The sequence below is a fragment of the Engystomops pustulosus genome, chromosome 10, assembly GCF_040894005.1.
Source record: "Engystomops pustulosus chromosome 10, aEngPut4.maternal, whole genome shotgun sequence".
Taxonomy (NCBI): domain Eukaryota; kingdom Metazoa; phylum Chordata; class Amphibia; order Anura; family Leptodactylidae; genus Engystomops; species Engystomops pustulosus.
This window is the reverse complement of record NC_092420.1, coordinates 38,752,199-38,778,888: the sequence shown is the minus strand read 5'-3', so window position 1 is coordinate 38,778,888 and position 26,690 is coordinate 38,752,199. Positions and strand designations below refer to the sequence as shown.

Genomic DNA, 26,690 nt, shown 5'->3' with positions numbered 1-26,690 from the left:
AAATGCTATATTGCCATTTAACATATAATAAAATGTTATGAAAGGGGTCAAAAGGCTGTACAGTCCTCAAAATGGTAGCACTGAAAGCGTCATCTCATATCACAAAAAATTACACCACACACAGCTCCGTACACCAAAGTATGAAAAAGTTAGCACCAAAAAAATTAGCACCAGAAGATGGCAAAGTGAATTTTTTTTGTACAGGAGGTTTTAATTTTTGTTAATGTATACAAACATTATGAAACCTATATAATATAGGTGATCATATTGACCCACAGTATAAAGTTGACATGTAGTTTGGGGTGCCCAGTGGAAGCTGTGAAAACCAAGTCTACAAGAAAATGCATTTTTTTCACCAATTCCCCAGTACAGGGCATTGGATATGAAATACCGTCAATATGAAGTGCAATTTGTTACGCAGAAAACAAGCCCTCACACAGCTGTTTGACGGTGGGGAATAAAAAATGGAAAAGCAAAAACAAAAAGGGGTAAAGATGACGGTATACGGCGGTAATATTCCTCATTGAATGGCAATAATATGATATTCATCGCTATATTTGTATAGCATAGTATAGCAATATTATTGGCAACATTGGCTTTTCTATAGTCTTTATTACCAGAATGATGCTATTTATCTGGTTGTAAAGGTGGCATCATGATATGGCAGCATTATTTGTCTTATTGTAAGGTGGTATTGTGGCACTATTGGGCACTATATAATTGGCTTTGATTTGCAGTTTAGGCTCTCTAAAAGTTTTGCCATCGCTGCCCTATAACATTGAAAAATTGAAAACCTTGTTGAATCCCAGTACACCACAACAACTGGGACACACAGGAGAATATTAAAGTATAATGTGAAGTTTAAATTTTTTTTTCATTTACATGAATTACATTTTTTGGGAAAATTAAAGAATATCTTTTTATACTTTTCAGATCAGGTTTATTATGTACTAGCTGTAGCTCCCGGTGTTGCCCGGGATAGTAAATAACTATAAATAAAATGTAAACTGATAGAATGGGTTAATAAAAAAAATATTTTATTTACTATCTGCCACTGACCATCACCGTCACTGACCGGCTCCCTGCCTCTATCCATCTTACTGCACACATCAGTTGTCTTCTACTCATTGCCTTTATTAACCAATCAAAGCTCAGAGACCGTAGTAATGACCTGTGGCAAAGCAGCAAACAATCATGGCTTGGCTTCCAACTGCCACAGCAGCAGACAATGGCTCCTGTATGTGTTTGTTAAGTGTATTTTGGAAAGCGTGGGGTGAAAATTTTGGCTCAAAACCTAGTCTGTGACGTTCCCTGAGACACAGGGTGCCGCTGTGCAAAATTTGGCGATTGTAAACACAACTGAGCAGATTCCTCCTGTGGACATACATACATACATACATACATACATACATACAAAAATCTCTACATATTAGATGGATGGATGTTTTTTTTTTTGCATGGTGTTCTTATTGTTGTCCTGTTTAATATTATAATTTTATTCACAGAATATATCACTTTCAGCATTAGTGACGGCATGCCAATTCTCTCAGAGGACTCTAAACGGAGAGCAGGAGTCGGATGTGAAAGATATTATTAGTCAGCTCTGGTCAATCCTCAGTGTAAAGCAGGTTAGAAATATTTTAATATAATTGACATATAAATAGCTTCAAAATGTATTTGCATATATCATGCATATTATATTTTCATACTGAGGAATGAAGAGCTGTATAAAACACTACTTATGTGAATTGTGTGGTGTGTTTGTGTATTTCAATAGATCTCTGGAGAACCTTTTCTACTAGAAATGGTGTGCCTTTTTTTGGATTTATTTGCATTTGTTGTCAGAAACGTAGATCCCACCATGCTGAAACAGGTATGTTATTTTGTAATATGAAAACTAAACTCTCCTTCACTGTAACAGTTAAAAAAAAAAAAGACTGAAAGTGGCTTGCTGAATTCAGTGGAAAAACTTCAGTGGGAAGGTGAAGGATAAAATGTGAACCTGCCAGCCAGCCCCCCCAGTATATAGCCTGCAGCCCCTGGCCCCAATATGATGCCTGTAGGGGAAAAAAAAAAGTACTCCCCTTCTGACGCAGCCCCATTTTTCAAATCTGCCCTGTGTCACTATAAGTGCTTGTAGCTTTGGGATGCTTTAAGATATCCAGGGGATTTTGAGATTGTTTTCTCGTGACACATTGTACTTCAAATTAGTTTAAAAATTTGGATGAAATCTTTTGAGTTTTAGTTATGAAAAAAAACTAAATTTGGCAAAAATTTGGAAATATTCTTTATTTTCAACGTTCTAAATTCTCTACTTTTGATGCAGATAGTCATAGCACCCAAATAAATTCATAACTTACATTATCCCATATGTCTGCTTTATGTTGGAATCAGGGGTCGCATTAACGCCTCACCACGCCTCATAGACCTCGTGATGAGGCGCCATTACCCCCCAAAATAATTCCCATGCGTAAAGTTACGCTTGCCAATTATTCCCTGTAGCGCGCAGGCTGAGCGGTTCAGTGCACGCTACAAAAGAGGGAAATGTCACTAGCGCAATCACAGCACGCGCCGTGCCGCTCAGTGGGACACGTGACTAAGGGGTGTGCCGGAGAGACCCGGAGTGAGAGCACCGGCCCCGGGGGAGACATGTGGACAGCAGGGCTGCTGCTCCCCGTCCTGCTCCATCTCTACCTGCCCGCAGCTGCCTGCGTGTTAGTGTGATCCCGACGGCAAGGCCGGGTGAGTGTAGTGTTGTGTGAGTGTAGTGTAGTGTTGTGCGTGCTGTGTGAGTGTAGTGTAGTGTTGTGCGTGCTGTGTAGTGTAGTGTTGTGTGTGCGCTATGTGTGCAGTGTTTTACCGAAATGTTCATACTCCTCCTCGGGTAAAAATACTCCTCAAAAATGGTGAGAGGAGTATTTTTACCCTTATGGAAAAATGTTAGTGCGACCTCTGGTTGGAATGGTTTTTTAACATTCCACGTATTTTACTAGATTGTTATGAGGCTCAGAATTTAGGTATAATTTTTTACATTTTTTGTAAAATCACCAAAACCCATATTTAGATGGACCTGCTCAACTTCTAATTGACTGTGAGAGGCCTAAATAATAGCAAGACTCATAAATTATCCCATTATGGAAACTACACTCCTCAACCTATGAGAAACCACTTTTAAGAAGGTTGTTAACCCTTTAGGTGTTTTATAGGGGTTAAAACAAAATGGAAATGAAGTCTGAAAATTGTAATATTTTTTCACAATGCACTCAATTTGGGTGGAAAATTAAACATTTACAATGGATTAAATGAAAAAAGGCTCCACAAAGTTTAATACCCAATTCCTCTTGAGTACACTGATACCCTACATGTGGTGGTAACCTGCTGTATGGGCGCACGGCCGGGCATAGAAGGGAAGGAGGCGCCATGCAGATCAGATTTGCTATGTCACATTGTACATGCTATAATTTTGGGGGTTTTTTTTAATGTGGACCTATAGGGGCTTATTTCCTTTGCCAGATGAGATGCACTTTTCTGGTAGGTAATTTTGGTGCATCTATAGCTAATTGGTGAAATTTTATTAACTCTTTGTTGGTGGAGGGAATGAAAATCATCAATTTTTAGGAAAATTTGGGGGGTTTTTTTGGTCGTTAACCATACCATAAAAATAGTATATTATTTTTATTCTATGGGTCACCACGATTACGAAAACACCTCATTTATATAGATTTTTTATTTTTTCCCATTTTTACTGAATAAAAAGTAATTTGGCAAAAATGTTGTTAATTTTAGCATCACCGTCTTTCATATGCATAACTTTTTTATTTTTCGCCTCACAAATCTGTTTAACAGCTTATTTTTTGCTAGAAGGATTGTTCTTTTTAGTGGTCTTATTTTACATTTTTTAAATCACTTTTTAGAGCATTTTTTTATAGGGTATTAATCGAAAATTATCCTTTTTTTTAGCTTTTTTTTTTTTTTTTTTTTTTTACGGTGTTCACTTTGCGGTTCTAATAACGATTCTGTTTTATTATGCAGATTGTTACGGATGCAGAGATACCAAATATGTGGGGGTTTTGTGTATTTTATTCAATTGTACTGAATAAAAACTAATTTGGAGAAAATCTTGTTCATTTTAATATCACCATCTTTTCATATGCATAACTTTTTTATTTTTCGGCTGACAAATCTAGTTAGGGGCTTATTTTTTGTAAGAAGAGTTGCACTTTTGAGTGGGCTTATTTTAGAGTGCATAACATTTTTAAAATCACTTTAGATTTTTTTTATAGGATATTAATTAAAAATGATCTTTTTTCGTAACGTTTTTGCATTTTTTTTTCTCCGGCGTTTACCGTGCAGGTCCAGTAACGATTCTGTTTTATTATACAGATTGTTACAGACGCAGCAATACCAAATATGTGGGGTTTTTTTGTGTTATTGTTGTGTTTTTTATACTTTATTAAGTGTTTTTATGGGAAAATGAAATTTTAGGGGCTTATATTTTAATGTATTTATTTTTTATTTATTCTAATGTGTAGTGTTCAGTGTTTTTCACTTTTTTTTTACTTATACATACTTGAACTTTGCTCTGATCGCTGGTTCAAGTTAAATACACTGCTCTACAATACTATTTTATTGTAGAGCAGTGTAATCTGTCTGGCATGCTCGCGCATGCTCAGACAGTTTGCAGTCAGACCCGGAAGGGGTCCGGGGGATCCGATCCATAGCGCAAACACCCTTACACGCCGCAGTCATGCTTGACCGCGGCGTGTAAGGGGTTAACATCCGAGCCGACTCCGATCGCGGGTGTTAGCGCAGGCTGTCAGCTGTGATAGACAGCTGACAGCCGCTGCTTCTGGTGCCGGCTCAGTTTGTGAGCCGGTGCCAGAAGCAGGACGTTATATTGCGTCCCCGTGCGCTTAGCATGTAGCCCCGGGGACGTACTATAACTTCCTGGTGCGCCTAGGGGTTAATATAGTAGTGAAGAATTCTCCGGTAACCAGACACACGCACAGTGTATACTGGTTGAGTCTAGATGCGCTGGACTTCATAAAGAAGGAAGAAAAAAAGGGAGGGGCGGAGGTCATGGTGTGGAATCAACAGCAGAGTGTGTGCAACATGATCCTAAAAAGAAATGTATGTTTCTGGTCATATATATATAAAAAAAATCTCTAGAAATAACACTGAAGCTGGTAAAATAATATACTGATAACTGAAAAAAGTATTTAGGAACATCTCTTTTTGGCTCTTTCCAACAATTCAGTTGGGAAATATCTTCAAACTCTTCCCAGACAAAGGGTTTGAAGAGCCAAAGTTCTCTGTGCGAAATAGCTGGTTCAAACAGTCATGCTGGGATCTGTTCGATGGGGATTACTGTGAGGCAGTTCATATCTCTATTGTCATGAGATGCACAATGTCTTTATACCTTGTGTAATTGAAAGCCTGGGAATGGGATAATGACAACCACGCCCCTTTTGCTACCTTGGAAGGTAGCTCCCTTGACATCGAACCTGACCTACAAGAGGCCATATGACATGATGGGGGATTAAAACCAAACCAGTATATCTTTTCCAGAAGGAACAGATTCCCAACTGTAGACCGCACTGTTTTGACCTGGTTGGCTCTCTTCAGTACAGTCTAGGGAACTGGTTTGGCTTGTGACTACGGTCAGGAAGTAAGAGTTCTCCTTAAGGAGAGTGCCAATTAAGGCCGCAGTGTAGGTGTGTGGTGTCTTATAGACATTGATGTTTCATTAGGGGGATTCTGGGAAAATATGCAAGTTTTCCAGGATGCCCCACTTGAAGAGTTGCAGTTCTGTTAAGTTTACGTGTGGACCTTGCCTTCCTTATGGCAACTATAAATTGATATTATAAGTCAGTAAAACAGAACTTTAAACCACAGTGCCAGTTATTTTTTGAGAGTCTGAAAGGTGCTTCCTAATATTACTCTGCAGCATTCCAACACATGTTTGCTTATTATGGAGGGTTTATCCCTGAGTTTTAAAGGGAGTCCATCACCAATTATTGATTACTCTTTACCTCTTACCTCACCTTCCCGAGTGAGTGGTTAACAATGTAGCAGAGTCTAGTCACACCCATCCATCTCACCTGCTTCCCCCCCTCTCAGGAATTTTCTTCAGCAAGTCAGTCAATCCAATTGTCAATAAATACAAACGTAAAGATCATATCTTCTACCTAACCTGCAAACTGCCGGTATACAAACAGATTTTCTTTACATTGCAACCATGAAGTGGAACCATTTAGTGATGAGAGCGATGCTTTTTTTAATCATAGTTTTTAATTAAGTTTTTATTTTGGATGGATATCAGGAGCCCTTTTTCTGGCTCCCCAAGTCCCCATAAATAGTGTACAGATTGCCAAATAATTTTTATAGTATAAAAGCGAATTCAAAGTTTACCTTTGTGTATGCAGAGCTGTGTCCCTGGTCGTATGGGAGTGGCCAGTGAGGATTGGGAGAGACATGTATGAAGTCTTGAGGGGGAAGCCACAGTGGAGGGGGCAGGGGATGGAGTAGATATGGGCAACATAGGAGTTTTGTTTTTTAAATCTGAAATCGATGCATGATAGACCGGTTTCCCGATGGTGGGAGGGGGGGGGGGACCACACCTCACTTGCCTTCCCATGGGAATAGAAACAGCTCTGCATACAGAAAAGTAAACTTTGATCTAACTTCTCTTTTTTTCTGAGAAAGCCAGTTTTAGTATAAAAACTCTTACGCACTATTCTCTATTCCCTTTTAAGTGTAACTTCAGTTTTGGCTTATGTGGAATATCTAGATAATACATGTTTGTCATATCTTCTTTTGGTAATTTTTAGGTTGTTTCTTTGATTTCATCCCTTTGTCATGAAGAATCCCAATCACATTTGAAGTTGGCAGTATTAAACGTTTTATTACTTCTTGGAAGAATTGTTATACCCCAGGAGGTTCAGGTAACTTTTTACTCTGAATAACATTTTGTGCAATTTCTAATTGTAATCTGTTAGTGTGATTAATATATAGTCAAGTTACTAAGATAGTCCTAGAAATTCTTTGGCTGAAATTTGTTATCTTTATGTCTTCTCGTCTAAAAAAACTAATTAGTCAAATATACGTTATAGATGTAAATCTATCTGCAATAGGTAATTGCAATACTAATGGCTTTTTTAAAAATCATTTTAGGTTGCAGTACTGTCAAAAGTCTCAAACCTATTCTCCATGCTACTTGCAGATAAAACTTGGATTGTTAAACACCATGCAATAGAGGCTTTCGCTCAATTTGCTGAGGTATTTAAAAACATACAGTTATGTTGAACACATCAAAAGTATTTGAAATAGCAATTTTTCTGGAACTTGTTGCTTCCCTTATGCAGCATGTCTGTAATTTGCAGTTGTCAGTGCTGGTGGATGGAGACAGGCCCGGCACCAGCACTGGGCATACCCTGGCAAGTGACGGGGGGCTGGGGGTGGGGGGGAGAGGGGTCCCACATAAGGCTGTACATAAGGAATCTATAGGGAGTTAGGGGGGCTTTATATAAAAACCATAAAGGGGGCTATTTGGTATGATAAACTAGGGAATGTTTTTGGGAACAGACTGTTTTAGTTTCAGAATTTTTAATGCCGCCAAGTGAGTTCACTGCAAAGGGGCCTACCCTGGATACAGACCTATCTGACTCACTGTTTTTTTTTTTTTCTGCATATATCTTTGTAATCTGATACCTCATTGAGCCTCTGTCTTTTTTTTCGTGTCCCCATATATACAGGAATGGAGTAGTAGTACTGTGTCCCCATATATACAGGCTTGGCGTAGTAGTACTGCCCCCCCCCCCACCATATATGCAGGATTGGCATAGTAGTACTGTGTCCCCATATATACAGGCTTAGCGTAGTAGTACTGTGTCACCATATATACAGGACTGGAGTAGTAGTACTGTGTCAATATATATACAGGACTGGAGTAGTAGTACTGTGTCAATATATATACAGGACTGGAGTGGTAGTAGTACTGTGTCCCCCTCCCACTTAGCAATGGGCATGTCTCCCCCCCCCCCCCCCCCCATATATACAGGACTGGAGTAGTAGTAGTACTGTGTCCCCCTCCCACTTAGCAATGGGCATGTCTCCCCCCCCCCCCCCCCCCTTGGGACAACGGGCATGTCTCCCCCCCCCCCTCCTTTGGACAACGGGCAGGTGTCCCTCCCCCCTTGGCAGCGAGAAAGTTCTCCACCCCCGAGCATGTCAGTCTCCCCCTAGACAACGAGCATGCCCACTTGGAAACAAGCCCTTTTTGTGTGAGTGTATTTTTTTTTTTTTTGTCTTCCAGGACCGGGTATGCTATGGACTACTTCGGATTCGTAGGATTTAGTCTATTACTTTTTGTTTTGTTTTTTTAAACAAATAAAATGGTCAACGAGGATGTGCTCATTACAAATAGCTGGCCTTATTGATTGCGAATTTTTTTTGGCAAATTTACACTGATGACGATACCATTACCCTGGTACCCACCACCACCAGGGGTGTCGGGAAGAGCCGGGTACAAACCAGTACCTGACAGTCTATAGGTGGTCAGGTCCTGGGGCGGCTGCAGGCTGTTATTGTGTGCTGGAATAGCCCAGCTATCCCAGTTCAGTAATGACATGCTGCTGCTGTTTTTTGCATCTGGCTGATTTGGACTATAGGGGGGGAACTCAAGTAAATTTTTTTTTTATTTGTTGGCCAATAAATAAAAGGGGGAACCCCTTATAATATTTTTTTAAAAATATGCGAGTTCCCCCTTATTGTCAAAATCAGCCAGCTACAAAAAAGCAGTAGCAGCCTGTCATTACTGAACTGGGATAGCCCACTGTTAGGGAGCTATTCCAGCACACAATAACAGCCTGCACTCGGCCCTCTACCTGACCATCTATGGACTGTCAGGTACCGGTTTGTAGCCGGCATCCCTGGTGGCGTTGGGTACTGGGGTTATGGTATCGGCATTAGTGTTTGCCATCTTTTTTTTTTGGCAAATTGAAACTTAATTGTAAAAGATTATATCTACACTTTCCTCACCCACCCAGCTGTGAACCACGAGGTATGAACCACAATACAATGGCATAAAAAATTGTAGAAGTTCTAGCAGTGGTGTACAGATGTCTATCCTGTACTAAACAGACAAAACAAAATGTATTGGATATAAACACCGAGCACTAACTCGCACCTATACATAACAGTATTTATTCAACCTAAAACATTTCACCGTAAACACATACATATAAATAATCACCACAATTAGATAATATTTCTATTGTGTGTGATTATGGCTATAATATATCATAAATGTTACAATTATCACAAATACATTCAACAGATAAGATCACAGGCTGGGCAATATGGTAGGGCCCAAGTGCCTTCTCCTGCCAAAAAAATGTAATATATAAAAAAGGTATAAAATAAAGTGTGGAATATTTAAGTAATTTTTAGGGAGTCTTGTAGAGTTTAACTGAAAAAGATACAATATTGCACGTGAGGTCCAAATATTTCAGTATTTGAAAACAGTCCGTTCTTATAGGTATTGAAATACAGCATCCTATTTCAGATATATCCCAACGGAGCCTGTATATACGGGTGGTTACATCCATGATATGTTATTATAGCTATCATCACACACAATAGAAATATTATCTAATTGTGGTGACTATTTATGTGTATTTGTTTACGGTTAAATAGGGTAAATAAATACTGTTTTGTATAGTGGGAGTTAGTTCTCGGTGTTTATATCCAATAAATTTACACTAAGGCCAGCTCTTAGTAATGAGCACCGTCAACTAGACAGCACCACTACTATGGCAAATTAAACAGAGACTTGCGGAGAAATAAAACACACTTGATAAAAAGAAAGTTTTATATTGAAAAAAAAATGCGGACTCACCTCGTTGACCATTTTATGTGGACAAGACAAGCTCGTTACCAAGGGGGATATGCTCATTGTCTAGGGAGAGATGGACATGTCACAGACCAAAAAGTGTGGATTAATGTCTGACTGTGTCCTCAACCATATTAGACAATCATTACAAAAAAGGCCTGAAGGTGGCCCCACAAAGAGGGTCAAATTGGTCAAATTGAAAAAAGCTATATATAAAACCAAATAACTTTTTTTTTGTATATTTAAAAGGAATTGCGAAAATACCACTGCACACAAGTGAATTAAAAATCTACAGAGTAGAGCCAAAGAGATGAACTTTTTTTGTATACAAGGTTGATATAGGTAATATACGCCTCAGTGTTGTGTATTGTGCTGGTTAGTTGTTTGGTTGTAGTTTGTTAGTTGGGCAGTGATTTATTATTTCCATCCAGTGTGTCCTTTTGCTGAAAGTATTATTTTACGATGTGTCACTTCACCGTGACTTGAATAGGGAACACTGGATGATTTGGACACTAGGTGTCACTGGTGAGCATTTATTCGTAGTTATAAAGATTGTTAAAAAGTAACTGTTTTTATTCATCCAACAGACCAGATATTCCTAGAAATGTATCCATCCAAAACAAATTTTTCAATCACTCTCCATTATACATTCGTGTGCCTAGGCACACACCAGCAATTCATGCATCCACATTTACTCGTTTTTTTTTTTGCCTATAGTACGGAGATGGCTTGTAAGTTCACAAAATAGAGAAAAATATTTTCACTATGACCGGAGCTCCAAGGATTCTAAAACTTCGATGAACAGCACCAATCTTCAATTTCTCCTGCTGAAAGTATGTCACCATTCAGACTAGCACCATCGCACTCTCATTCTCCTCCTTTATTATATTGTAACTGGAAGAAAATATGCAGGCATGCGGGGCCCCGGAAGAAGCCTTGCCGGCGAAACCCTGGGTCGGGCGGATAGAAAGCTAGCGTCCCGTTATGTGAATTTGTGATATGCGCATTTTTATTGGATTTTTGTGAGTATAATGAATTGGAATAAATTTTAACCGTGTTGGAACGTACCACACCATCTGCCTGCATATTTTCTTCCAGTTACAATATAATAAAGGAGGAGAATGAGAGTGCGATGGTGCTAGTCTGAATGGTGACATACTTTCAGCAGGAGAAATTGAAGATTGGTGCTGTTCATCTAAGTTTTAGAATCCTTGGAGCTCCGGTCATAGTGAAAATATTTTTCTCTATTTTGTGGACTTTTTCAAAGACTGTGTGGACCGGTCTTATACCGTGAGTAGCTCCTAAAGGGGCAAACTGTGCACCACAAACAACTGTGTTTTTATGGCTTGTAAGTTAATTCAATTGGCTCTCTAACTGCTACATAAAACAAGAACACTACAGCCTCCCCCCCCCCCCGACATATTTCACCACATCAGTGGCGTCCTCAGAGGTTCCCCCGGCTCTACTTTCTGTAGATTTTTTAATCACTTGTGTGCAGTGGTATTTTCGGAATTCCTTTTAAATTTATTTAAAAAAAAAAGTTATTTGGTTTTATATATAGCTTCTTTCAATTTGACCAATGGGTCTTAGTGAGGCCACCTTCAGGCCTTTTTTGTAATTATTGTGTGTGTGTCACCACACATATACATCAGTTGATGCTGGCACTGATCGCGGCATTAACCAGTGCAGCGGGGACACACGACTGCGGCACCTAATTGCGCTGGGTGGCCAAAAAGTTATTCGTGCCAGAATATGGCAAAATGAAGAATTTTATACATTTTGTAAATTTTTTCCACATTTATTAAAACAAAATAAAACCTTTCGTATCCCTGTGATCGTAGTAACCCAAATAATAAAGGTGGCATGTCTTTGTGGGTACGCAGTAAAAGCCTAAAAAACAAGCCCACAAGAAAATGGCGTAAATTAGTTTTTTCACTAATTTCTCTGCATTTGGAATTTTTTCCCCTGCTTACCAGTACATGGCATGGCATACTAAATTTCATCACTATGAAGTGCAATTTGTTACACCGAAAACGGGGCCTCACACAGCTCTTTACATGGAAAAATTCACACAATGAGGAATATACATTTGCAACATCCATAGAGGCAGGGTGAAACCAGTTTAGCTGTGGTGAGGGCTATATCGCACTTCATCTGTCTGCGGGTCTAGCTCCCTCATCCAAGCTCTTGCTGGGAGGGAGGCCATTGCAGATCGGGCAGACAACTCATGGTACAGAATAAATACCAAAAACTAGACGAAAAGAGGGAAATCTATGCCAATAATGAACTTGTAAAATAGAGAAACTTTATTGATGAAGTTGAGAAAGACCAGCGGGTTTAGACCAGTATTTATTCAATAATTGTGAGGGCCACCTCTGACCAATCTGGCATAGTGGAGTTACCTTTATGATTAGGTCTTAAGTGACCTCTGTTATTGTGTTGTTCTGTTATTTTGAACTCATGGTACAGGCAGGAGATCAGGTCTCTGCCAGGAATTTCTAAAAGGAGGGGAGGGGGGTTTCTCCACCGGCCGTTCTTCTGGAAAATGAGCAGTTACAGCATGGGGGAGTTGGAGGTATAGTGGGTGGAAGGAGTTGGCCAGGTCATACGTTTTTCATCTACTGGAATGAACAGAGTCACCGTCCCCACAGATATTACTCACCCCTCTGGCCACCCAAGTGGCCCAGCCAGGCACTGAGGAGGGCTTGAAAAGGGTCGGGTTATTCCACAAGGGAGTGAACTTGCCGGCAGTATAATAAGGAGACTGTACTCACACCTACAACAAAAAGAAAGTGGTGGAACAAGGGGGATAGAACTCTAGCTCTTCCATTGCCTTCAAACAGTTAATGCTCAGGGGAGAGAAAGTAGGGGGATTGATGCCTAATGAGCAGCCTTTCTAGGGGAAGCTTCCAGGGGAAATGAGACAGGCGAGCAGCCCAGTAGTATAGCTTAAAGTCAGGGAACCCCACCCCTCCCTACCAGGGGCTGAATAGCAAATGGATGGCCTCCCTTGCCCTCCTATCCTTGCAAATGGAAGATGCCAGACGGCTTTGCATCTTTTGGAAAAAGGTACTTGGTATATCAAACGGCATCTGCAATAGGACATGTAACGTTTTCAGTAAAGGATCATCTTGATCAACACATGGTCAGGGAGGAAAAGATGCAGTTTTGACCATGACCAAGTATGGTGACAACAACAAACAATAGAGCGTGTGACTCAGATTCCCAGATAGTTAATCTTTGACGCAACTCAGCCGGGCAGGGCCGCAGCCTCTGCTGCAGTGGGTGGATAAATTTATGAGGAGAGTATTATGATTTAGACAAATTGATCCTGAGCTCTGAATGGAGGCCGAATTCAGCAATTACCCTTAGTACTGCGCTCAAAGAGGGTCTAGAGTCTTTGGAAAAGTATTGTATAACTGGTGTATAGGCAAACAGTTTCCACCCCCAAAATGTCTGTCCCCAGATACCAGGTGAGCACCGAAGCTTCTCTGCCAGGGGCTTCACAGCTAAAGCATGTAGGAGGGAGGAGAGGTGGCAAACCTGTTAAGTGCCCTCGTCAATGAGGATTCTCTGGAGGGGAACCTGTAGACCATCACTGAAACCACCAGGGAATGATATAGAAGACTGGTCCAGGCTATGTACCCGCTCAGGAATCTAAATCTCTCCAGTGCCAACCACAAATAGAGCCATTCCACTTGTTGGATGTGGTGAAAACTTAGACCCTCAACCCACCGTTATCATGGACCACGTGTGCAGGTAACAGGCAGTGGACGTCACCGGGATGAAGCCATTTTGGTCAGGGTTAAATATAGATAGATTTGGTCAAGATTAAATACACCCAACAGGCCAGGACTTTCGCCAGAATTTTAACGAGATAAGGAGATAAGCCTGTGGGACTCGCAGAACGTAGGATCCTTTCCTGGTATAGGGAGAACTACAATTCAGAATTGGAGCCAGGACAGCAGTGTGCTGCTTGTAAAACTCGGCTGGCAGGCCATCTTTCCCAGGAGAACTACAGTTGGGCAATGGTATCTGCAATCTCCAATTTCGCTAAAGGAGCTGCTAGCGCCGTCACGTCCTCAGGGGAGAGGGCAGGAAGGGGGATACTTGGCAGACTCGCATGGCGTCAGGAAGGAGATGCTCGATTTCTCTTGAGGCTGTGTATAGATTTGGACGCAGTCACCCAGACAGTGGGAAGAAAGAAAGACCAATGCTTGGAGAAGTTTGCAGAAGGTGGTAGAATATTGAGCCATAACAGGACAAGCCTTCAGGTGGGATGGGAGCTTGGATCCCCAGCGCAGCTGCACACACAGTGGGGCATGGACAGAGATTGAGTCGCTAAGGTATAATTTAGCAAGGGGAAGGGTGGAAAGGTTATCTAGACACATATCAATGTCGGACATGGGGTTATAGGAGGATAAGCTCCCATCAGAAAGCAGTGGATGAGGAGGAGGGAGGCGACCGACCTGCCGATGGTTTCCTGTCTAAGGATCAATTCTACACAGTGTTAAAATCTCCTACCCACAAAACTGGAACTTTCATATGCGTTAATATAAAATCGATGGTAGTAAGGAGGAGATCACACCTGAAGTGCAGAGGAGCATATAAATTGGCGAGGATCAATGCGGCCCTATGAAGGAGGGCATGAAGAATAACATAACTATATAACATGCCATCGAAGTCAGTTACTACCTCAATCGAGGTAGAAAATATTTCTGCGTATGAAAATAGATACTTCTCTGGCATTAGAGGAGAACAGAGTGTTTTGATAAGATAGTCCTTTATTAGTCCTGCAGTGTGGAAATTCCCAATGATACAGGAGCATAGAGAGTACAATGACAAAAATATTAGAGATAAATGAACAAAAAGGAAAAAAAAATGATGAAAAGAAGACATCCAATGATTAGTTAGGTATGCAGTCTGTGACTGGGATCTGCAAGGGCTCGTTAGGTGGTGAGCACAGCACAGCTATTCTCCAGAATAGATTTCAACATACACAGTATCTTCCTCTTAGCTACCTACCTGCCCTGTGTCAAAAGGACCCCCCCCCAAGAGCTGGCTTTCCTAATCAGTTTGTCCAGTGTGCTCCTCTCCTTAGCGGTGATGGTGCTTCCCCAACAGACTACACCAAAGAAGATGACTGATGACACTATTGAGTTGAAGAAGGTATTAAGTGCCCCCTGCACTCAGAGTGCCCTCATCCTCCTCAGCAAGTATAACCTGCTCTGACCCTTCCTGTGAAGTATGTTTATGTTCTCTGCCCAGTTGATGAGGACATCCTATAGGACTTTCAAATGAGAATAAAAAAGTAAAGCTGGCACTCTCCAATAAAAATCCAAACTTTATTCCAACACACGATTAAAACAACATAGTTGCGGTAGGGAAGCAAAAAGCAGCAGGAGCCCACAGAAGGCGTCGGTCCGTTTCGCGCTTCAGAACCGCTTAATCCTACCTGACTTGCCGGCGTCCTCACCTGTACTTTTAATTACGGGCGCCGGACACCGTATCTAAGCAACCGTATAAACAAATGCTGTGAGTGGTTCGTTGACGAAAGTAGGCAGTCCCATCGGAATACAGCACAGCCCAGCAAAACAGTCCTTATGTATACGAGGTAAGTATATAACAATAAAGTAAGCCAGTTGAATATATGTACTAGAAATTGCAATGGCATTATGCGTATTATATATAGAAGCACAGATGCTAAAATGGGAACACGAACAAAGGGACAGGACTCCGAGAGCAGGCAGTGAGAGTGGTATACAGATACAATTACTTATGAAAGTTACAAAAATGCTCCCATTTCATTTTTGTCATTCAAACCCAATGGACCCAGTGCTTTTGTTCTAATTATCCAGGAAGCTTTTCATCAAAGCAGAGTCTTATGTCTGTCACCTCTTCTAAACCACCGCTTCTAAACCTGCAAAGGAAATAGTGTAATTGTCATTGGCATGCATTTCTCTGATGTGTTCAATAAGACGTGGTGCTCCCTCTCCTGTCCTAATCGAATTGCGATGTTCCCGATATCTGATGAATAGCTTTCTTATGTTTTTTCCTATATAAAATCTGCCACAAGGTCAAAGCAAGACGTAGACCACATATGAAGCCGAAAGACAGCTTAGCAACACCAATGTCTACACAAAACTCACAAACGACCCCACGGAGAAAATTAAAACACAACTTAATTCCTTCCTTAGATTTAATGTTGAGCGAGGTGTCATTTAAAAAAAAAAAAAAAACTGCCGAAAAACTATTCTCGGCTTTCCCACATAAGCCTGAATGGTATTGTTTGCCTAAAATACACCTAATAAATCCACCGGGACGCCCTATAGTGGCTGGTGTAGGATCTATAACAGAACACCTCTCTCAATATTTAGAATGGCTCCTCAAGCCCTTACTTTCCCATATCCCATCGTATCTTAAAGATACCAACAAATTTCTCAGTTGTATCAGAGAGTTTACCTGGCAGGACGGTCTTAAATTGGCTACGGTTGATGTAGAAAGTTTATATACCAGGATCCCACAATGTATAGGTGTTGAGGCTGTAAAGCGTATTATGCAGCAGACAGGAAAAGACGTACCAACTATCAATTTTATTTGTGAAGCTTTGAATTTTGTTTTCTCATAACACCTTCAGGTTTGGAGATACCTGGTATAAACAAATAGATGGTACCTCCATGGGCACCCCTGTAGCCTGCACCTATGCCAATATGTTCTTGGCCTTTTTTGAGGATAGATACGTCTATACGGTTGAAAATCCATTCATCAACCAAATTTGTCTCTCTATATATGTGGACGACGTGTTCATAATTTGTTCTGGTTCCAATGAAGACTTTTTTTCTTTTATGGCATATCTTAATGCCAATGCGATGAACATGTTCTTCACATATAAGATTGATGATGCCCATATTGAATTTTTGGACATGTTGGTTAACCTAGCACATAATACAATTAGAACCACCGTCTACAATAAACCCACAGCCGTAAATACTTACCTACACTACGAGAGTTACCATCCAAATCCTGTAAAAAAAAAAAAGCATTTCCGTATGGGCAATATCTCCGCCTCAGATGCATTAATAGTAACACAGAAGGTTTTATTGCACAGGCGGAACTGCTTACTCAAAAATTTCTTAAAAGAGGTTACCCACTGCCACTGCCACAAGCACATGAAAAACAAACGGAACCAGCAAGTTTGCTAAAAAGCAAAACAAAAAAGACACAGAGGTTTGTCCTTTCTTCTGACTATACCCCTTTAGTGTATAAAATCAGGTCTGCAATCCATAACTGGTATTTATTGAAAACTGATCCCCAATTAAAAAAGATAGCAGAGCAAGGTCCTCTCATCACATTTCGGCGGAGCAAAACAATAAAAGATCATAAAGTTTGCAGCCGCTTACCCAAAGAGAAAAATTGGTTAGAAAAATCCATACCACATGGAAATTACCATTGTGGAAGCTGCAGTTTTTGTCCTTGAGAGGAAAACATCTCAGTATTGGAGGTTACACACACTCTCTTAAACACTTTATTTTATGTAAAACATGATTTGTGGTCTACGTCTTGCTTTGCCCTTGTGGCAGATTTTATATAGGAAAAAACATAAGAAAGCTATTCATCAGATATCGGGAACATCGCAATTCAATTAGGACAGGAGAGGGAGCACCACGTCTTATTGAACACATCAAAGAAATGCACGCCAATGACAATTACACCATTTCCTTTGCAGGTTTAGAAGCTGCCCCTGTACCTCCCAATGGAGGTGACAGACATAAGACTCTGCTTCGACGAGAAGCTTCCTGGATAATTAGAACCAACGCACTGGGTCCATTGGGTCTGAATGACAAAAATGAAATGGGAGCGTTTTTGTAACTTTCATAAGTAATTGTATCTGTATACCGCTCTCACTGCCTGCTCTCAGAGTCCTGTCCCTTTGTTCGTGTTCCCATTTTAGCATCTGTGTTTCTATATATATATTGCCATTGCAGTTTCTGGTCTATTGTGACATTGCGCTTATAGAGACAACATAGTATATATATTCAACTGGCTTACTTAGCTGTAGTAATACATTGTTTATTGTTATATACTTACCTCTTATACATAAGGACTGCCTACTTCAGTCAACGAACCACTAACAGCATTTGTTTATGCGGTTGCTTAGATACTGTGTCTGGCGCCCATAATTAAAAGTGCAGGTGAGGACGCCGGCAAGTCAGGTAGGATTAAGCGCTTTCGAAGCGCAAAACGGACAGTCGCCTTCTGTGGGCTCCTGCTGCTTTTTGCTTCCCTCCCGCAACGATGTTGTTTTAATTGTGTTGAAATAAAGTTTGGATTTTTATTGGAGAGTGCCAGCTTTACTTTTTTCTTCTCATTTGAATGTTTTATCTGCACTCTTATGGACTCTTTGTCAGCTAGAGCACCTCCTCACCACCCAACAAGTCGGCACCCTAATAATGTTTTCAGCAATGTTAATTGTTGCTACTAGTGGCTAAGGGTCGCCTAAGTGCAGTGGCCCCCATCTGTTCCTTTTTTGCTTATAACCTATAGGACTTCACTGCCTCAATGTCCGTTCCCCTGGATGACCACTGATTGAGAAGGATGACTGAACTTTACAGAAGTCCACCACCATCTCCTTGGTCTTCCCAGCATTAATCCTAATGTGGTTTTGTTGGCACCAATCCACAAATTCCTGGATGAATTCTTTGTACTCAGTTATTCTCACCGGTAATGAGGCCTACTATAGCAGAGTTAGAGAACTTCTGAAGGTAGCAGCTAGTTGAATCGAACCTGAAGTGTTCTGTGTACAATGTGAAGAGAAAGGGAGCCAGAACTGTACCTTGAGGTGCACATGTACTGCAAAACACCACATACTGAGGTTGATTTGTGAGGTAGTCTAGGATCCAACTATACAGTTGGTGGTCCACTCCAGCCAGAGCCAGGTTGTCTTTTAGCAGCCATAGCTGTATAGTGTTGAAAGCACTAGAGAAATCAAAGAACAGTATTCTCATAGAGTTCCCCAGTTTCTCCAGGTGACAAAGAGTTTGATGTAGAAGTATGCCCTGCTTGTTCTCCCCTTTTTTTTGGCTTGTTTTCAGTATTGTCTTTAACTACGCTTACTACATGGACTATGCTAATAATGACCTCTGGTAACGTGATTCCCTTTAGAGACTCAGATTCTTTAAGGCTACAAGCAGAGGCTTATTAAAAAGTTTTAATTTACATAAAAATGCAGTACACTCAAAGAAATTGTCAGATAAAATGAAAAAATTCATCAACAGAACTGTCCTAAGACAGAATGGAGCCTTATTAGTCAGGCCTAAAACATAACTTTTATTTTACTTGTAAAAGATTCAATCATAAATTTGTGACACAGTTAAAAACCGCAAGTGTGAGGCTGTAGACTGTCCTAGTCTAATAAGTAATGCTGGGTGTGAACTCAGCCTATAAGTATCTATCTCTGGGTCCCTGCAGCGGCCCGTTGATTAAACAGCCTCAGACTTAGCAAATTAAAAGCCAAACAATAGCCCCCCCGACATGTTTCGCCGGAGAACCAGCGTCATCAGGGGATCGGGGCTAGCCCAGAGATAGATACTTATAGGCTGAGTTCACACCCAGCATTACTTATTAGACTAGGACAGTCTACAGCCTCACACTTGCGGTTTTTAACTAAGTGTGTCACAAATTTATGATTGAATCTTTTACAAGTAAAATAAAAGTTATGTTTTAGGCCTGACTAATAAGGCTCCATTCTGTCTTAGGACAGTTCTGTTGATGAATTGTTATTGCCTTGGCAGTCCTAAAAGGGCTCCCTTTCTGTAAATAATAAAATGAAAAAAGGATTAAAACAATACACATACGATACTTACAAACAGTGAGGGAAGAGCGAAACAAAAAATTCTTGCTAGTGGAATAGGAAGAAATTCTTTGGCCCGAGGACAGGGCATAAGCATCGATCCAGTCTTCTAGTGTTATAGAGTCCTCAGACTGAACACTACTATGTGGCTGCTTCATTAATTTAAACCCAGGTGATTTTTGACCCCCACCCCTGGCTGTGATGTCACTGTGAGGGGGATTTTTCTATCCCCCTCCCATCAGTGAGCTACTTTTTGGGTCTAGGTTTTTATCAGAACCCCATAACTTTTGATTGGAAGATGGCATAATTGTGCCATGGCTTCCAACCAAACGGGCATGTTATTCCCATTAACCCCATACCAAACTCGGGGTGTCTTAGCCTAATATCAGGGGTGTTCTGCTATTGGCTGCCTTCCATTGCAGCTAATGTTCTGATTTTCGGTCCAGGAGTGTGTCTAGGCCCCATAACTGTCCTGTGTAACTTGGGACCTATAATTATGAATTATGTCCCAGTTATGGACAGCTATGATATACCCTTTGTCTGAATTTGGAGGGAAGAACATGCAGTCTGTGGCTTCTTTTCATCCCCCACTAGCTAGACTACTCTGGCCGAAAGGTGTTAGTTTTACCACTTAGGAAGACCATGCTTCTCTGATCAAACATAGACTCCCTGGGGTGTTATAAACACCCTGCCAGGCTCATCTTCCTGGCTGGTCTTAACCCCTACGGGACACAGCATCTTTTGGCCTAAAGGACGCGGCCCCATTTTTCAAATCTGGCCTGTGTCACTATAAGTGGTTATAGCGTGGGAACGCTGTGAGATATCCAGGGGATTTTGAGATTGTTTTCTCGTGACACATTGTACTTCAAATTAGTTTAAAAATTTGGATGAAATCTTTTGCGTTTAGTTATGAAAAAAAACAAAATTTGGCAAAAATGTTGAAAAATTCTTTATTTTCAACGTTCTAAATTCTCTACTTTTGATTCAGAAAGTCATAGCACCCAAATAAATTCATAACTTACATTTCCCAAATGTCTGCTTTATGTTGGCATGGTTTTTTCAGATTCCACATATTTTACTAGAATGTTATGAAGCTCAGAATTTGGGAGCCATTTTTCACATTTTTTGTAAAATCGCCAAAACCTGTATTTAGATGGACCTGCACAGTTTCTAATTGACACTGAGAGGCCTAAATAATAGCGAGACTCGTAAATTACCCCGTTGTGGAAACTACACCCCTCAACGTATGAAAAACCACTTTTAAGAAGTTTGTTAACCCTTTACGTGTTTTATAGGGGTTAAAACAAAATGGAGGTGGAGTCTGCAAATTGTAATATTTTTTCACAATACACTCATTTTGGGTGGAAAATTAAACATTTGTAATGGATAAAATGAAAAAAGGCTCCACAAAGTTTGATACGCAATTTCTCCCGAGTACACCGATACCCTACATGTGGTGGTAACCTGCTGTATGGGCGCACGGCCGGGCATAGAAGGGAAGGAGGCGCCATCCGGAGCAGATTTGCTGTCACATTGTACAGGCTATAATTTTTTTCTTTTTTTTAATGAGGACCTATAGGGGCTTATTTCTTTTGCCACATGAGATGCACTTTTCTAATACATAATTTTGGGGCATCTATAGCTAATTGGTGAGATTTAATTAACTCTTTGTTGGTGGGGGAAATGAAAATCATCAATTTTTAGGAAAATTTTTATGTGTTTTTTTTTTTGGCCGTTAACCATACCATGAAAATAGTATATTATTTTTATTCTTTGGGTCGCCACGTTTATGAAAATACTTCATTTATATATATTTTTTTATTTTTTCCCATTTTTACTGAATAAAAAGTAATTTGGCAAAATTGTTGTTAATTTTAGCATCACCGACTTACATATGCATAACTTTTTTATTTTTCACCTCAAAAATCTGTTTAAGGGCTTATTTTTTGCAAGAATGATAGCTCTTTTTAGTGGTCTTATTTTAGATTGCGTAACTTTTTAAAATCACTTTTTTAGAGCATTTTTAAAGGGCATTAATAAAAAATCATCTTTATCAGAGAGAGTTTTTTTAGGTTGTTTTTTACGGGGTTCACTTTGCGGATCTAATAACGATTCTGTTTTATTATACAGATTGTTACGGACGCAGGGATACCAAATATGTGGGGGTTTTGTGTATTTTATTCAATTGTACTGAATAAAAACTAATTTGGAGAAAATCTTATTCATTTTAGCATCACCATCTTTTTATATGCATAACTTTTTTATTTTTTGGCAGATAAATCTTGTTAGGGGCTTATTTTTTGCGAGAACAGTTGTTCTTTTTAGTGGGCTTATTTTGGAGTGCATAACATTTTTTAAATCACTTTTTAGAGCATTTTTTATAGGGTATTAATTAAAAATTATCTTTTTTCGGAACGTTTTTTGCGTTTTTTTCCTCCGGCGTTTACCGTGCGGGTCCAGTAACAATTCTGTTTTATTATGCAGATTGTTACGGACGCGGCAATACCAAATATGCGGGGTTTTTTTGTGTTTTTATGTTTTTTATACTTTATTAAGTTTTTTTATGGGAAAGTGACATTTTAGGGGCTTATATTTTTATGTATTAATTTTTTATTTATTATAATGTGTAGTGTTAACTGTTTTTGCATATTTTTACTTATACATACTTGAACTTAAACCAGTGATGCTCTGATCACTGGTTTAAGTTCAATACACTGCTCTACAATACTATTTTATTGTAGAGCAGTGTAAACTGTCTGAGCAAGCTTGCGCATGCTCAGACAGTTTACAGCCAGACCCGGAAGGGGTCTGGCTGCCATGGAGACCGGGCAGCTCCGGGGCACATGCCAGTCCTCGGAGCTGCCCGGCAGAGGATCGGATCCCCCGGTAAGCGGCACGGGGGATCCGATCCACAGCGCTTACACCCTTACACGCCGCAGTCATGTTTGACCGCGGCGTGTAAGGGGTTAACACCCGCGATCGGAGCCGGCTCCGATCGCGGGTGTTAGCGCAGGCTGTCAGCTGTACTAGACAGCTGACAGCCGCTGCTTCTGGTACCGGCTCCGTTCGTGAGCCGGTGCCAGAAGCAGGACGTTATAGAACGTCCCCGTGCGCTAAGCATCTAGCCCCGGGGACGTACTATAACGTCCTGGTGCGCCTAGGGGTTAAACAAATGGAGCCTAATGATTTATAACAGGCAGAATGAAACAACACAAAGAAAGAGAAAAAAAAAAATATATATATATATATAACAAACAAACTGTGGAAGAGTAATATTATTATCACAGATGTTATTAAAAAAATGTTCCTGTGTGAAGATAATTTCTCATAAATGTAGCCATGTTGTCCCTTAGAAACGAGATAGCTTCCTCGGATACAACAACCTCAAATTTTGACAGCAGTGGCCAGACATGCGCTATTGAGCCCTGCCTGACCACCTGGATTCAGCAATCATTACCACAGGACGGCTGTGGGACCTGCAGCAACTCCTGGACATTTCATATACAGAAACCTTTTGTGTCTTTGTGCAATGCCTATTGCAGAGGTGGCCGTATCCGAGGACACAGTCTTGTTTCTAAGGGACCATATGACTACATTTATGAGAAATTATCTTCAAGCAGGTACTTTTTTTTTAATAACATCTAATTGAAGAAATGTTTATATATGGGAGATTAATGAAACAGAATGTGAGCGCCCAGACGAGAATACCCCTTTAAGTAATATTATTATCTGCTCTGGATTCTGCTCTGAATGCAGTATTTGGTTTCTGGGGTGGGATATATTGCTGACATTTATAATTTGTTTGTTGGCATTTTGTACTGTACTGTGGATGTTGGTGCATCTAGAGTGCTAGTTACTGAAGCGGTCCCTCAAAGTTGACCAGTATGACAGTATGGCCCATGGACCAATAAATGTTGCTCTCCCTTGGCCTAAATTTTTAAATCAGGAACGGAACAAACATTTTAAAGGACATTTCAAAATCTTTTGCTTTGGATCATTGTCCTGTTGTAGGATGAAATTGACTCCAATCAAGTGCTGTCCACAGGGTATGGCATGGTGTTATAAAATGGAGTGAAACGCCTTCCTTATCCAAAATCCCTTTGACCTTGTCCAAATCTCCCACTTTACCAGCACCAAAGCAACCCCAGACCATCCTTGACATATGCCACTCTTTCAGGATCTTTTCAGTTGTTCTGCGTCTCACAAATGTTCTTTTGTGTGATCCAAATACCTCAAGCTTAGATTTGTCTTTAGTTTTTTCCAATTTTCCTCTGTCTGTGTTCTTTAGCCTATATTAATCTTTTCATTTTATTAGCCAGTCTCGGATATGGCTTTCTCTTTGCCACTCAGCCCTAAAGGCTAGCATTCTGGAGTCGCCACTTCACTGTAGAGGTTGACACTGGTGTTATGGCAGATGCTATTTAATTAATCTGCCAGTTGGGGACCTGTGAGGCCTTGGTTTCTCAAAGTAGAGACTTGTACAATTCTTGTTGCTTAGTTATGCATCAAGGCCTCCAACCTCTTTTTCTACTCTGGTTAGAGCCTGTTTGTGCTCTCCTCTAAGGGGAGTAGTACACACTGATAGGAAATCTTAACCTTTTCTTTCCAATTTTTCACATGAAACGGCCTTCATTTCTAAGACAAGAATAGACTGTCAAGTTTCATATAAAAGTTATTTTTTTTCTGGCCATTGTGAGAGTTTCATAGAACGAACAAATGCAGTGCTCCAGATTCTGAACCATTTCAAGGGAAGGTCAGTTTTATAGGTTCTCTAATCAGCCAAACTGTTTTCATCTGTGCTAGCATACTTAACCCCTTCCCGCCGCAGACCCTTTTTAGTTTTTGCATTTTCAATTTTCACTCCCCACCTTCAAAAATCTATAAGGGTGGTGGCACACGTGCCGTTTTGTCTGCGTTTGCAGACAAAGCCACACCCACCGGGTTTCTATGGAAACACCTGCGATCGGGAACAAGCCGCCGGTGTTTCGCGTTAAATTAACGCAAAACACAGGCGGCTCGTTCCCGATCGCAGGCGTTTCCATAGAAACGCCGATGCGATCGGGCCGAGGCCGGCCCCGGTGGGCGTGACTTTGACGCTCGGGAACGAGCCGCCGGTGTTTTGCGTTAATTTAACGCGAAACACCGGCGGCTTGTTCCCGATCGCAGGTGCTTCCATAGAAACCCGGTGGGTGTGGCTTTGTCTGCAAACGCAGACAAAACTGCACGTGTGCCACCACCCTTATAGATTTTTGAAGGTGGGGAGTGAAAATTGAAAATGCAAAAACTAAAAAGGGTCTGCGGTGGGAAGGGGTTAAGTATGCTAGCACAGATGAAAACAGTTTGGCTGATTAGAGAACCTATAAAACTGACCTTCCCTTGAACTGGTTCAGAATCTGGAGCACTGCATTTGTTCGTTCTATGAAACTCTCACAATGGCCCGGTGGGCGCGACTTTGTTTGCGCTTGCAATCGCAGACAAAGCGCCACGTGTGGCACCGCCATTAGGTATACAATTTTCTTATTTATACATGGTTTTGTGCTGATCCTTAAATTATGTGTCCATCCACTATTGTGTTTTACCTCTCTTTTTCTTGTTATTTTGCATTTGTATGGACTTGTCAAAAGATCTGATTAGTTCACCATTTATAATATTTATTTCTGTACATGGTTGTATACTATATTGTGGCCAGTAGGAGGAGCTGGAGTTCCCGGGAACAGTGCACATTATCATGTGTTCAGCACTTTCCCGTGGATCTCATTCATTTGTGACTTCGTTCACAAAAGGTTTTTAAAGGAAACCTACCACTTCTGAAGGTAGGTATGAGATGTAAACACCGGGCACCAGCTCAGGGTGAGCTGGTGCCGGCGCTTACCTTAGCTAGTGTTTTAAACCGCTATATCGCGGTTTAAACACATTTTGATTTACAGCCCCGAGGTAACTTCGGTGCTGCGCACGCGCCTCCATTGGAAGTAAAGGAGGCGTCACACGCGCACGGCGTGCCGAAGCTACCTCGGGGCTGTAAATCAAAATGTGTTTAAACCGCGATATAGCGGTTTAAAACACTAGCTAAGGTAAGCTCCGGCACCAGCTCACCCTGAGCTGGTGCCCGGTGTTTACATCTCATACCTACCTTCAGAAGTGGTAGGTTTCCTTTAAGCATGTTTTGTGGTGTATTTTTCTATTAATAAAGATATTATTTGCTTGATCTATTTTTCATGCCTCTGTTCTTTTCGTGGCTTTTGGAGCTGTGGGTGGTGTCATTTTTTTGAGACACCTGATGCCGTTTTCAATGGTACCACTTTTAGGACTGTACGACATTTTGATCATTTTTTATATTTCTTAAAATGGAAAAAAAAGTGCCATTTTCGACTTTGTGTTTAACCCTGTAACGTAAAATAGCGGCCAATGAAAAACCTTTATTATATTTTGATAGATCGGGCATTTTCGGACACGGCGATACCTAATGTGTTTGTGATTTTTACTGTTTATTTCTATTACCAGTTCTAGGGAAAGGGGGGTGATTAGAATTTTTTAAAATTTTTCAGACTCCCTAAGGTACTTTAATCCTAGGTTGTCTGATCGATCCTATCATAAACTGCCATACTACTGTATGCCATACTACAGTATATTGCAGTATTTTCCTCCTCATTCATTACAATATGCTGATCAGACATTTTAATGAAAGAGTTAAAACAAGAACCTCCGGTCTTCACAAGATGACGATAACGTCACGGGGAGTGACGATCCTCGGCAAGATGGCGGCGCATGGTCAGCAGTTTTGCCGGTGGCTATCAGCAGGTTAACCGATCGCATGTGTTACCGGTAAGCCTTTGCTACAATATGCAGCAGAGACTTACCAGCTATGGAGACTACGGCCCGTGAGCCCACTCCATGCACCCGGCATGTGACATACTATTACGTCACATGTCAGTAAAGCAAGGGTTTTCT

General features: G+C 40.7%; 1 protein-coding gene and 1 long non-coding RNA gene across 5 annotated transcripts in view; one reads left to right on the top strand and one right to left on the bottom strand.

Moving 5' to 3' along the window:
* FIRRM (FIGNL1 interacting regulator of recombination and mitosis) overlaps positions 1–26,690 on the top strand; it is a 112,020-nt gene that overhangs the window by 70,731 nt on the left and 14,599 nt on the right. The window contains exons 18-21 of the mRNA XM_072128378.1: positions 1,506–1,628; positions 1,778–1,873; positions 6,831–6,944; positions 7,174–7,278. Coding sequence (XP_071984479.1) covers positions 1,506–1,628; positions 1,778–1,873; positions 6,831–6,944; positions 7,174–7,278 — 438 coding nt within the window. The remainder of the gene's footprint in view (positions 1–1,505; positions 1,629–1,777; positions 1,874–6,830; positions 6,945–7,173; positions 7,279–26,690) is intronic.
* LOC140104727 (uncharacterized) overlaps positions 1–26,690 on the bottom strand; it is a 102,615-nt gene that overhangs the window by 69,534 nt on the left and 6,391 nt on the right. The window lies entirely within an intron of this gene.